The following is a 13,011-nucleotide window of genomic DNA, read 5'->3' as shown; positions in this document are numbered from 1 at the left end:
AGTAAAGAGCTACTTATATGCTCAAGAAATGATTCTATTCATGAAATATTATGCGATTTATTTCTACTACCGGATTAAAAAATTAAAATCAATCAAATGACCATCCATTACCATAATTCTGGTATAGTTTTGCCGTTCACCAAAAGATGGAACTCTACTTACATCCTTATTCAGGTGATGCCACTAGAGAACAACATGAAAACACCAAGCCACTTCATTGGCTGCCCGGGAGTGCTTAACATTGGCATGTTCATCGTCGTCACTCTATACTCAGGCTTTGGATTCTTTGGATATCTGAAATATGGAGATGATACTTTAGGCTCCATTACTCTCAACTTGCCGACTGTGGATATGTAAGTACCTGCTTAACACGTGTTGTACACAGTAAGTCTTCTATCATTCATACACATACCGTGAAATTTGTGATCTGTTCCAGCTACTTTAACCCTTACAAGCAAATTTTCATGCCTTGAAAATATTTCATTATAACCCCTCAGTGACCCCCTCATATCCTGTAGGTAAAGAATTAATAAATTACAGTTACTTATTACCTCTACTCGTAATCACCCTTTTCCTGTGAGATGAATAAAAATTTTCACCCTGTGAGATGAATGGAAAAATTTTCCATTGAACATCATCATTATTTGGTAATAAACCTGTTAAGATGATTTTGGACCAACAGAACTACCAAATAAATATTTTGTATCTTCTAACGAAACAGAACCCAAAATCCTACTCTACAAGTCCCTCTTTATCTCTGTGTACTTCCATCCTCCCTTCATCCCATCCAGCATCCCTATCCCATTCCTCCGCCTATGTCGCTCACCTTACATTCTCCCTGCTATCACAACCTTCAACATCCCATCCACAATCAAATTGCTTGGCATCCATATTTCACCCCTCATTTGCATTTCTCCGATCAATCCCCTTTCTTCCCCTTTCACCATGCCCAGCCTTTCCTCATATGTTTTCATTTCTGTCCACTTCACCTTCTCCATCCTTCTCCAAACCCACTTTCCAAAACCCTCCTGATATACGCCTATCCTCCTACTTCAACAACCATGTTTCCACGCTGTACAAAATTACGCTCCATATCAAAGTTTTGATGGGCATTTTCTTAACATGGCACGTATATAGCTAACTTAGGGTTTCATGGCACACATAGCAAGATGTAAACGAGCCATGTTGGCCATACACACATTCAAAGACGAAAAACTGCCACTGGCATTCATTCACATGGTATGTTTTTATTCAACTCCTGGTCAAGAAAAATTTTTGTGCTCATGATCTGCTCAGTTCTGCCTTTCACACCATTTACTCCTCTTTTACGTGTGTTCCTATACCTTTTCCTTATATCTACTTCCATGTGAATGAACGTATTTGCCACTTTGCGGTTTTTCATGCCTGAATATGTGTACAAGCCAGGCAGCATTCCAACATTGGCCCATTAGTACATAATATTTTGCAGATATTAGCAAAAATACTGGGCCTTAGAGATTTGTCATTACTCAATTGACTAGAATTTTCCCTATGGAAGGCCCACATCAGAGTATATAACCTCAGCATTTCATATCTATTTTCCACCAATATTTATAGTTTGTCTATGAATATGTTCATAATAAGATACTCCATCTTCATCCACAATGACTATTTATTTTATAACCTCAGCATTTCATATCTATTTTCCACCAATATTTATAGTTTGTCTATGAATATGTTCATAATAAGATACTCCATCTTCATCCACAATGACTATTTATCAGAAGTCTGAAAAATTGAGAATATATTATCCTAATTCCTATGAGGCTTGTAATATTTTTTCTCAGTGCACTAGGAGGATCATCTTTAGCATGAAAAAGGATTTTCTTTGCTGTGGAAGTTAATTAGCCATAGCTTTTATTAGCAATCGATAATAGGTACTTAATGAAAAAAAAACTTTACCTAAGTCAACTATATTTGCTGTCAACTTCAATTTTTTCACCCTTTGTGAATATCATTTTGAGAACTATGTTCCTCACAGACAAATGTTTTAAACTCTAGTATTTGTGTACAAGCATCTCTATTTAAATGGATTGTATGCTTAATACATATTCAATGTAAATTAACATAGAAATAACTTAAATGACCAATCGAATAGCAGGATGATGAGTGAAATCTGTGATCAAGAGTTCATTATACATCATAAGGAAAACACACCAAAAATAAGTAAATGAAGTCTACTTTTTCTTGATGCATTAAATTTGTAAAATATCTAATATTTCGAATTCTATAATGAAAACAATTTCTTTTACCAGAAAATTTCTAATCGAATTGGACGCAACTGGGTGAACATATTCATCTATTAAAACTTTGTATTATAAGAAAGCGATGAGAATGAATATGAATGACATTTATCAGAAGCAAAAGAGAAATTTTCACGTCTTTGACTAAATAGGAAGACATTATCTAACTATGTACTTATTAATTTTAAGATTAAAAAGTATCCTAACAAAATTGTCTGTCGCATTCGGGGATGAGAACCAGCTAATTTTGCTCGATTCTATATTGGAATTAGGATGAATAACACCAAAATAGTTAAAAGATGTATACTCACTTTTTCCATGTCCGCGATGACCGCTGCTTTCCATCTTCGGTATCATCCAAGTATGACTTTGAGTGTCATGACTCCCTATTACTAGATTAACCATTGGGTAAAACATTCCTTTCTTATTGAGGCTTGGACTTTTAATAGTGGCTAAAATAAGAGAACATATAAAACGCCCAAAGGATAAATTTGAAATTTCAGGAATGCATCCTACGAGACATTTCCGAAGTATGCCATCTGAATAACATTATTGTATTCGTATTGTTTATAAAATTTCAGAAAAAACAAAAGTTTGCAAACAAAAAGAATATTCATAGTAAATTTCAGAGGCAAACGTCAATATCGTTTATTGGCATCAGCAGATTAACATCGAACAATTCTTCTAAAGAACTAGTGCTCTTCATTCTGCTACAACTGAAAATCAATCTCGTCCATAAACATAGAAACTAAAAACACCTCAGTCAATACATTAAGCGCAAACACGATAAACATTAAATTTCGAACTCTGAAACTGACCTGTCTCTACTGGCTGATATTTAATTGGTCATTCCGTCCTTGCCCATGATTGGTCGAGAAGAAGAGATAGTCCTGCAGTTTGGAATTCAAATTTTTAGAAATATTCCACATTATAATTTACAAAAATATTTAAAGTTTCAAAAGTTCTGAACAATTCACATATCTGCAATAAATGAAATATCGCCGTAAGTGTGCTCCGATTTTGGCACGTATTATGTAGAACTTACTGAACACCAGAAGTCACGCTCGTAATAAGTATTTATTTAAAAAAATGCATAGTTCCTTCCTTTATATATGCCTTTAAATTATTGAATAAATTATGGTATTATCAACTGTACCCAGTGATGGCTGGAGGGGTTTCGTAGGGGGAGATGGAAAAATCTTTACTAGTCTACTACAATATTACGTACACGAGCGTACTTTCACTTATTACGACCATCCCAAGTACAGCGGAGAAGATGTACGTAAAATCCTAAATTGAAAAATATTGACCTCTAGCTAAACTCGGGAATGCGTGTGCTCATACAGCTTCAGCTACATGGCAGCCGAACATTTTTTTCATTTTCACTATTGTTACTTTTTTGATGATTCTACTTAACAGTTACGTACGCAAATAAAGTAGACTCACTGTGAACTTCAGAAATCTAGGAAAAATAATGCTCATGAGCAGGGGTAACGACAAAAGTTTTTTCATCATATATTCGATAGGCATAACAGTATCTCGTACTTAAATACAGTTAATTTTCTTAATTTAGACGTGAATACGAGAATTGAAAATTTCAAATAAGTTATCGAGAAAATTGACAATCGGGTGCGATTCAATCTCAAAGTAGAGGTCCGCAATCTTGATATTATCTTTCAGCCAACTTATTGCTCACTCCAAGTCGATTCATCATTTCGCAGCCTGATCTTTTCACGGTTTTAATTGCTCAACCGAAAGTGCGCCCAGATAGGATTATCGCGCCACGAACTTCCTGACCGAGTAGCTTTACCATTGGCTGCAAAGCCTAAGCTAATATTAGTATATCGAAACACTTCCACACCCGGGGCAGTGAGGAGTCACCACTAAGTTTATTTGTACAGGATAAATATAAAATATGTATATAATAATACAATCTTCATGGTGTAAATCTGCTGTTGTCAGCCATGTGTTATCGAAACGCTTTTCAGAAATAATAGCAGAACAATATTTTTAGCTTGAAATATTTAAATACGAGGGTAGGCTGAAGAGCAGTGCACACATGCTTGTAGACCTAAACCAAAAACAACTAGCAAGATCGGGTAAAGAGTACATTAAAGTATAATTATTAAGTTTCAAAATCATATATTTATTTTTCAACATAGTCACGGTTGATGCTGACCCATTTCTTCCACCGTGTAACAAGTTTTTTCATTCCGTCAGTGAAAAATTCTCTCGACTTTTCTCGGATCCCAGACTTGACAGCTGCCTTCACCTCATCGTCCGAGGTGTAATGATTACCCTTGAGGTTTTTCTTGGGTTGAGGAAAAATATAAAAATCGCGAGACGCAAGATCGGGGGAACAAGGAGGGAGTGGAATTAGTTCCAATTTCAGGTTTCGCAGAGCCTCTCCAATTGGGCGCGAGGTGTGTGGACGACCGTTGTCATGTTGCAAGATTAGTGGCGCCAGGCTGCCTTGGATATTCCAATATGGTTTGCGATACGCTTTTGAGTAGATCGCCGGTCATTTTGACTCAAATCTGCAACGAGTTTGCGATGTTTATCGCCTGTTGCAGTAATCGGACATCCGATGCGTGTTTCATTCAACAATTGTGGCTTTTCCAGGCTCGCAACCACGAAATTTTACTACCCATCGATTTACAGTAGACCTATCAACAGCATCGTCACCATGAACAGCCTTTAAACGACGATGGATCTCAGTATGGGTAACTTTTTCAGCAGTTAAAAATTCAATAAAAGCACGCTGTTTAACTCACGTTGACATAGCACTAGAACACTTCTCCAAACTTCTGCTTCCCAAAATACACTGGATGAATGTAACGACCTCAAATCTGCGCATGCGTGTTAAGGGGAAATGCTACTTCCACATGCCACCAGGAGTGCTTCTGGAGGTCATTTTGTTTGTGGTCTACAAGTATGTGTGCATTAGTTTTCAGCCTACGGTCGTAGTTAAGAGGAATGTTAATGTGAGGGCTTCCTGTTCACTCTTCAGTAAACAGGAGGTGGGAAACAGAAAAGCTAAAAACATATATTTTGTGCAATGGGAAAGTAACAGAAATCACTGTTGTACTTGAAAAAATCATTTAAACATTTATATATCCATATTTAGATTTCATCACAATGTATTATCAGGGAAAGTACAAACATTAAATTGATAGAAGTTTCATTCAAAAATCTGCTACAGAAAATGTACTACATAAAAATGAGGAAATATGTGACAAGTTGAATGACAGAAGTGTTGAAAAAATTAAGTTGTGAAGACTCCTGAAATAATGAAGCTAATATGCAAGGGAATCGAAATAAAACAAAAAATGCAATAAAAGTTGTTACATAAAATTCTTCGTGAATTTCAAAATCATGATTCAATAGCTCTCACTATACAGATTAATTTCATGTTCCTATGAAACATAATTCATCAGAAAGAAATAAAGTCGTGGACATTTCACAAAACAGTGATTCCTATCATAGCTTTGAAAGATGTTGTACTGAATTATATTTCTTTGCACCACTTCTCCGCAACGACCCACCTGAAATAAGGTTCAAAGAGCCTGTTAAGTAAATTTCCAAAGGAAATAATTGGCTTTTACTTTGAAGAGATTGATATCAGTAATGTCTATTAAGTCCAATATTATTTAGAGTATTGAAAATCGGTCAACTGAATTTTGGCTTTACCATAGTATGATAAAATGACGTAGTATGTAAGAGAAAAATGCATGAAAATGGAGTGATCGAGGTAAACAATATTACTCTTTGGAGTTAATACAAAGAGCATAAATAGATTGATTTGATACTTTCCAGAAAGTAAAAATTGTTATATCAATACTTTTAATAGACCATTTGCCAATTTCACAAAATAGGTCCACTCAATATTTCACATGAACTATATCTATAATGCTGGGAGATGATGAAATAAATAAGTAAGTTCTTCTCTAAGAGTGGAATAGCGAGCAGAGGAAATTGTTATCACCAAAAATGAAAAAATAATACTGTTCAAAAAGTAAAGCCTTACTTTGCCCTATTCAAATGGAACTACTGCATTAATAAATTAAATGTATATATCTATAGTTTCCTTAAGGTCACCTTAGTACACGAGCAACCTTTTTAAATTAAGGAACACAGTTATGAAAATTGCACAGACAAATTTGTCACGATATCTTCCAAGTCTTTCACTTGCCTCAAAATTTTATTTGGGCAATTTATTTTCTATCCAAGGGCTCTCTGAAACACTATGAAATGGCAGAACTGAGGAAGAGGCTAAATTGCCTACCCTTAATTGTTTTTTAAAAACATTTTGGTCTTAAATATGATATTGAAGGCATTGCTAAATCAAACATACGGCACAGGTTTCACATCAAGAACATAAAAAAATAATTAAACATTTCCTTTTAAATTAACTGATCCCCTGCTTTTTTAGCACATCAAAAGTCCTTGTGGTTCTTGATGAGTTTTGAATCCAGCCATTCCTGCATAACATTTTCCTGCCTGCAAAAAAGTTTAGCTCTTCCTTCCTCTGAAAACCCAATGTCTTCACATTCCATAATCAAGACGATGCACACTTTGAAAGCATATGAGTATTTGGAGATTGATCAGCTAGATTGTTTGGAGAGAGAACATTAATACTCAAGTTACAGACCACATTAAGCATGAGGCAAAGCCTAAATGCTCTATTAATATAATTTCAAATGGAATTCTTTCATAATATCATAATCAGTGAAAATGGTATCAACAAAATAATGACATTTCTGTATATGCATGAGGAAATATAGTTTTATTGTGGTCCAGAAAGTAAAACCTTTTGGTACTGCTGATTAATTTTTAAAAACTAGTGTAATGCCATTTCGTTACTGATCTAATTTTTTTCCCCTAAAGCCTGGCGCAGTCTGTGAAAGTGATGATTGCTGTGGCCATTTTCCTGACCTATGGCCTACAATTCTACGTCCCCATGGAGATCATCTGGAAGAGCGTTGCACCCAGGTTCCCTAATCGGCCGCTAGTTGCTGAGTATATTATTCGCACCATTTTGGTTGTGACTACCAGTAAGTTACGCATCCTTTCAAACTCACCTCTCTCCACTGGTTGCACGAAAATGATTACGATTGATGAATATCTTCATACTAATATTCTTGTATGCACTTGCTAAATCACATTAATATTTTGCCATACCGGGACCTTAAAAAGCCAAATTAAAGATTGAACAAGAATGGTATAGAAAGGAAGGTCCAGTTGAGAAATGGGTATTTCTGTTTGTGGGCGATTAAAATTCAGCCTGAAGAAAAATTAGTTTTTATGTCACAGTATCATGCATTCAAATAACTTAATGTGCTGCAAGACAAGTAATGTGCCATGTGTATTTTAAGTGAACAAATTTATACATGCTTAAAAATAGACAGATATCCAACTTACATATATATTTGATCATCAATGTTTTCATTAGCATTGGTTGTACATATTGATAGGTGAGTTTGGTTCTTTGGTTCCTGGTTTCACTGAAATCAAAACAAAAGGCACTGGTTCAAGAATCATTTTTACTAAGGTTTTTATCATATACATAAACCTTATATAAGATCATTACTACATTTGTAGGTATTATCTTCGATATGCACATAATATGGGTCATCAGTTTGTTTGCAGGTTGAAAAATTACCAAGCTCTTAACTCAATGAGCCCTGCATGCCATATAATAATTTAACATTCCTGGCATATAGGCTTTCTGAGGTCATGCCTTTTCATGGCTAACAATGTGAGTGATATATGATGACATTAATATGTCCCAAGTGCAATATGTAGGCTGTTTAAAATTCCAAGTACCCCTAGCATTTTTCCGCTGAATAATGTCTTATCTTGAATTTGATGGAAACATTTTGTTCTACCAAGTACAAAAATAATCATTGAATACAGCGTTCAATGCCTACATTTTTCAAGTAGAGAGTGGTACATTTGATGGTAAAAACCAGGATTTTTATTACCTAGGATAATTATTTCACTTACATCCCAAATAATCCAGAGCCTGCTGTACTTATTTCCATAGTGTCACAACAGTTAATCTGTTATACAGATGGATGGCCTAAAATTGTTCGTGCTTGGTCATATGAGAGATCAAGTTTATTGATGATTTTTTTATAATATTTAGGAATAATAGCACAGCTTATGCTGATGTTGTAGTTATATTGGTGGCTTCTCATGATTTCTGTATTTCTTTAATACACAAGCACCTCATGAGATTCACAATTTTAAGATAAATGATAAATTATTCTCAGAAAGGCAGCACCATAATTATTTTCAATAATGGACATATTTAATATTGAAAATATTCCATAATCTCCTAAATATGGATTAGCTATATCAGAGCCTTACTGCATTAAATGTGAATGTGTTCTAAAAACTCATTTGGACAACTCATCATTCTAATCATTTCTGCCACAGTTGCAACCGCTGCAGCCTTACCAAACCTTGGGCCTTTCATCTCCTTGGTTGGAGCAGTGTGCCTTTCAACACTTGGGCTCATGTTCCCTGCCATAATTGAAGTTGTCACTTTCTGGGAGGAAGATGAGGACAAAAGTATTGCTTGCTGCTCAGGAGACAATGAAGAATCAGGCAGTGGAACTGTCATTCCAAAGGCCAAGGATGTGAAAACTGAGATCCCTGTTACACCCAGCTGCAGAGTATTCTCAGTCAGAGCATGCCGGCTGGTGAAGAACACACTTATTGTGCTCTTTGGCATCCTTGGCTTTGTCACTGGCACCATTACCAGCATAGAGGAAATTGTGCAGTCACTTGGCAAAAAATGATGTGGACAGGATAGGGAATAGTGGGTGGGGTGTTTGGAGGTAGAACGGGTGTGTTGGCACAGAGGAGGAGAATGAGAATAGTTCTGTATGGAAAGGTAGAAGAAAATAAAAGTCCCATCACCTCTGAGATAAATTCTGTCAAATTGTATAGGTATGTTTATCTCCTTGAGTGATGATGGAAGATCGTTACAGAAGTCCTACCTAATGCAGCTTTCTCTGGTTGCTGTTCTGTTCATTTTTTTAATGTATTGTTTCTTTGGTTAGTAGCAATACAAAGGCAGGAGATCTTCCCTGAATTCATCTTCATGGAGAAAGGTAACATTCATAGCTGCTGTTAGTCAAGACACTGCCCATAGTCATTTACCTATCAAAGAAGTTTCAAAATTCTGGAAAAACCATTAGATATGGCTTTGAGCAGAATTATTTTCATCAAAAATTATTTCTCATGTAGCAGAATATCTATATATTCTGATAAACAGCTCTTCCATGATACATTGTGTTTTTATCTCAAAATCATTATCCTTAATAAAGTTCATATTGATGAGTTGGATACTCAACGTTTTAAGTATTCTGCTCTAATCTTCAAATCTTTAAGTGTTGCTAAAACAACGTTTAAAAAAGAAATCTTTCCAAGACTCCACCTCATTCCAATGACTTGAAATATGAGAATTTTAAAGTAAACACACATGACATTATTTTTGCGAATACCTATTGATGTATCAGCCACGCTTCAGTGGAGTGTTTAGAGAGATCTTTTATATTGCCAAACGAGGTTGTAGTTGAAATATCATGTACTACTAATGTTGGTTCCAAGAACTTGCATTCAGTGTGCTGAATACAAAACTGTTGCACCTGTGAGAAAACATGTATAAATTATATTTTGGAATTAAGACTGCTGGGCAGCCTGTTGTGTTGTTATTGTTGCATTGACTTGTTAATGTATTCCACAAAGTTATTATTTCCATAATACATACATACTTTATTACATAAATGTATTGATATTTTATAATTAAATCAAATTTAGAATATTTTGAAGTCCGAACAAAATATTTTACACTATGCCAATAATTTGTTCTTTCTTTGAGAGTACAAGATGAAAAACGATTGGGGGTGCACACACATAAGTGATTAGATAAAAAAAATGACAAAAATCCCAACTTGATTTCAAAATGAATTCCCCGAAAGTAAAGCAAAAAGAGCTGAAACTAGTCGTTCAGCAGTGTCCATTAGATTAAGTAACTGCAATGTGACACTTTTAGAGCATATTAGCAAATGGATATTTTACTGTTATGCATAATTCATAGATTAAAGTTTTATCAACCGTCCACAGTCAAAACAACCACTTTGAAAGGATAAGAGTATTTTGGATTAAAAATGAAATATTGTAAGATGAGTGGTGCTAGTTGAGGCATAAGACAAACTTTGTGATATGTTATGTCAATAGATGCTCAAGCTACATAAAATGTGAAAAGATATAAATATTGCATTATTAATGTGCTTATATATTTTTAAGCATTCTGATATTTCATGTGATATGTATGTACATGTATTCGTCAGTATTTCTGATGCCTACAACATCTTACATCACAGTTAATGATTCTTTATTACTTGGATTTGTTTTGCTAACCACTTCAATACCACATTGGTAAATCAAATTTTCTTCGCTGGTAGCTCATTGTATTATTACATTTACTTTTATTAAGACAAACATAATTTTTTAGTTTAGTGATAATTATAAGTTAAAACGTTTATATTGCTTTTTACACTTCCTGGTAGAAAGCTCTACTTAATTGAGGTCATATCTTTTCTTGATATACATAAAATGCTAGGCTACTATGCAGCCGAATCTATGATACATGATTTAATGTTTCACACATTATTCTTTTATATACTACTTATTAATTATTTTGTTCAGTCTTTCCTCAGAGAAAGGTGATGTTTTCAACTAAAATACTTGTGTAAATAGAATTTTATGCTCCCATTAGATGGTATTGTTATGTGGAATATTTAAATATTATTATATAGTTTTGTGTACAACAAATAGTATTTTATGACAACAAATATACTGTATAAAGTTATTCTTCTTTTATTTTAAATCCTTTGCTATCCATCAGCCATATCTTGACTACAATATCAGGTAGGTATAAGACCATATGAGTAAATGGTGGGTCTTTAGGTAAAAACTAATTAATATCCTTGAGTCATATTTCTTTCCTGATTGCCATCTCGGGCATAGTTTCAGGGGACAACAGTTTCATTCCCTCACTCTCCCCTGGAAGAATCTGGTCAAAGTGATTGGCAGACACTCTTCAACCATACACCCAGTGAATTAAATCGTTTTTGCATTACTCAATGAATTTCAAGAATATCATTAAGGGATTTCAGGTCAAAGATGAAGACCTTGTGAGCTTTGATGTCGTGTCTCTGCTAACTAATATTTCCATAGGTCATCCATCTCATCCAGAGCCTCACCGACAAAGGAATCCGTAAGGATTTTCCTCACCTTGCAGGATTTTACCAAAAGAATTCTTCCTTCGTTTTAAACAGAAAATTCTTCCAAAAAACAAAGCTGCTGCTGCCATAAGATCATCACTAATACATCGAGGAGATAGAACAAATGTCTGTTTATGGCCTTTTGTCCAAAATTGACAGACAATGTTGCCCACGAATTGAGGACTTGGTAATTTTAGGCCATCATTCATCCAATTTCAGCAAAATATCCAGTTGTCACTCATTACTGTCAGGTAATCCACAACATTGTTAAATGATAGTATGCCAATGAAAGAAAATTCACCAGTCCTACCTTCTGATGGATGTTTTTAATAATTATTTTGGCACCAATGTAAATTTTCCACTGTGCAAAAGCATTTTCATTGTTAAAATTACCCAGTTACCAATTTGTGAAACCTTGGTACAATTACAAATCCATATGATTCACAAAATTGCACCTCAAAAAATTAAAGTAAATCGCAGTCAGCCTAATCTATAAGCAAAGTGTGAAAGATGACAAAAGAAAATGGCACAGAATTCTACACATTGGCCAGATATCTTACAGAACAGAAATACTCTTGCCAAAAGGCAAAGTAAAAGCTGCTCTTCACAATAGAAGGACCTTAGGACATCAGGTCATGCAAAAGACAAAGTCAGCAAGGAAAAACACAGCGAACTATACAAGCTCCATTGCAGTAACTGCAACTAGAGCTACATTGGAAAAATAGGATGGAACCTCCTAACAAGACTGCAAGAACCCCATTCCTGTTTCATGAAAAACAACTCTTCCAAAAACTTTGCCAAGTACTTCCTAGATCACAATCATAATATTGATTTTAACCAATTCTCCTGCACAAAGAAAAGAACCGCCCAAGACTTGATGCATTTGAACAGCTCAAAATTCTATGAGGTCAAACCTCACCACTTAAAAACATAGTGAATGAGCGAGTGTACTCTTTGTGGTCACCCCTTCTTAAAGCATGTTCTCTTCTAAATTCTATCCAGATGCACAACACCGACCTTAGTTAACTCCATGCAGAAGCAGCCCATTCCCTGCTCTCCATCTCAAAATTAAGCTTCCCCCCTTCCCCTCTCCTTCCCGATTTTCCCCACCTACCCTCTCCCTTCCCCAACCCTCCAGTACCAATTAAATACTTTGAAAACTGCCAGATGATGATAGTCTGTAGCAAAGCCGGCTACATATAATATTATATTGGTGGGACAGCAAAGTATTTTCTTTCTTACTCATTGTTGAATTGTTGGGTATGAGAAAACCTATCCAAAAATATTGGTTGGCTATATTCACTGAAAATAAGTCAAGGAAGTACAAGATGGGAGGGTACTCATTCTTTGCAAGAGCATAACTAGGGTAGATGCTACAAAAGAACTCAGAGCTGCAGATGCCATGCACACACAGTAGTAGGATGAAACTT

At 35.1% G+C, this 13,011-nt stretch overlaps 1 protein-coding gene across 1 annotated transcript in view; it reads left to right on the top strand.

Moving 5' to 3' along the window:
- Positions 1-11,166, top strand: part of LOC139691829 (proton-coupled amino acid transporter-like protein pathetic) — a 201,966-nt gene extending 190,800 nt beyond the window's left edge. The window contains exons 8-10 of the mRNA XM_071589723.1: positions 175-353; positions 7,170-7,336; positions 8,724-11,166. Of these exons, the coding sequence (XP_071445824.1) occupies positions 175-353; positions 7,170-7,336; positions 8,724-9,088 (711 nt within the window). The 3' untranslated portion in view covers positions 9,089-11,166. The remainder of the gene's footprint in view (positions 1-174; positions 354-7,169; positions 7,337-8,723) is intronic.
- The last annotated feature ends 1,845 nt before the right edge of the window (positions 11,167-13,011 follow it).

The sequence above is a fragment of the Hetaerina americana genome, unplaced genomic scaffold (genome assembly GCF_022747635.1).
Source record: "Hetaerina americana unplaced genomic scaffold, ioHetAmer1.1.p SCAF_4, whole genome shotgun sequence".
Lineage (NCBI taxonomy): Eukaryota > Metazoa > Arthropoda > Insecta > Odonata > Calopterygidae > Hetaerina > Hetaerina americana.
Note: the sequence above shows the minus strand (reverse complement) of the source record. Positions and strands in the feature narration are given on the sequence as shown.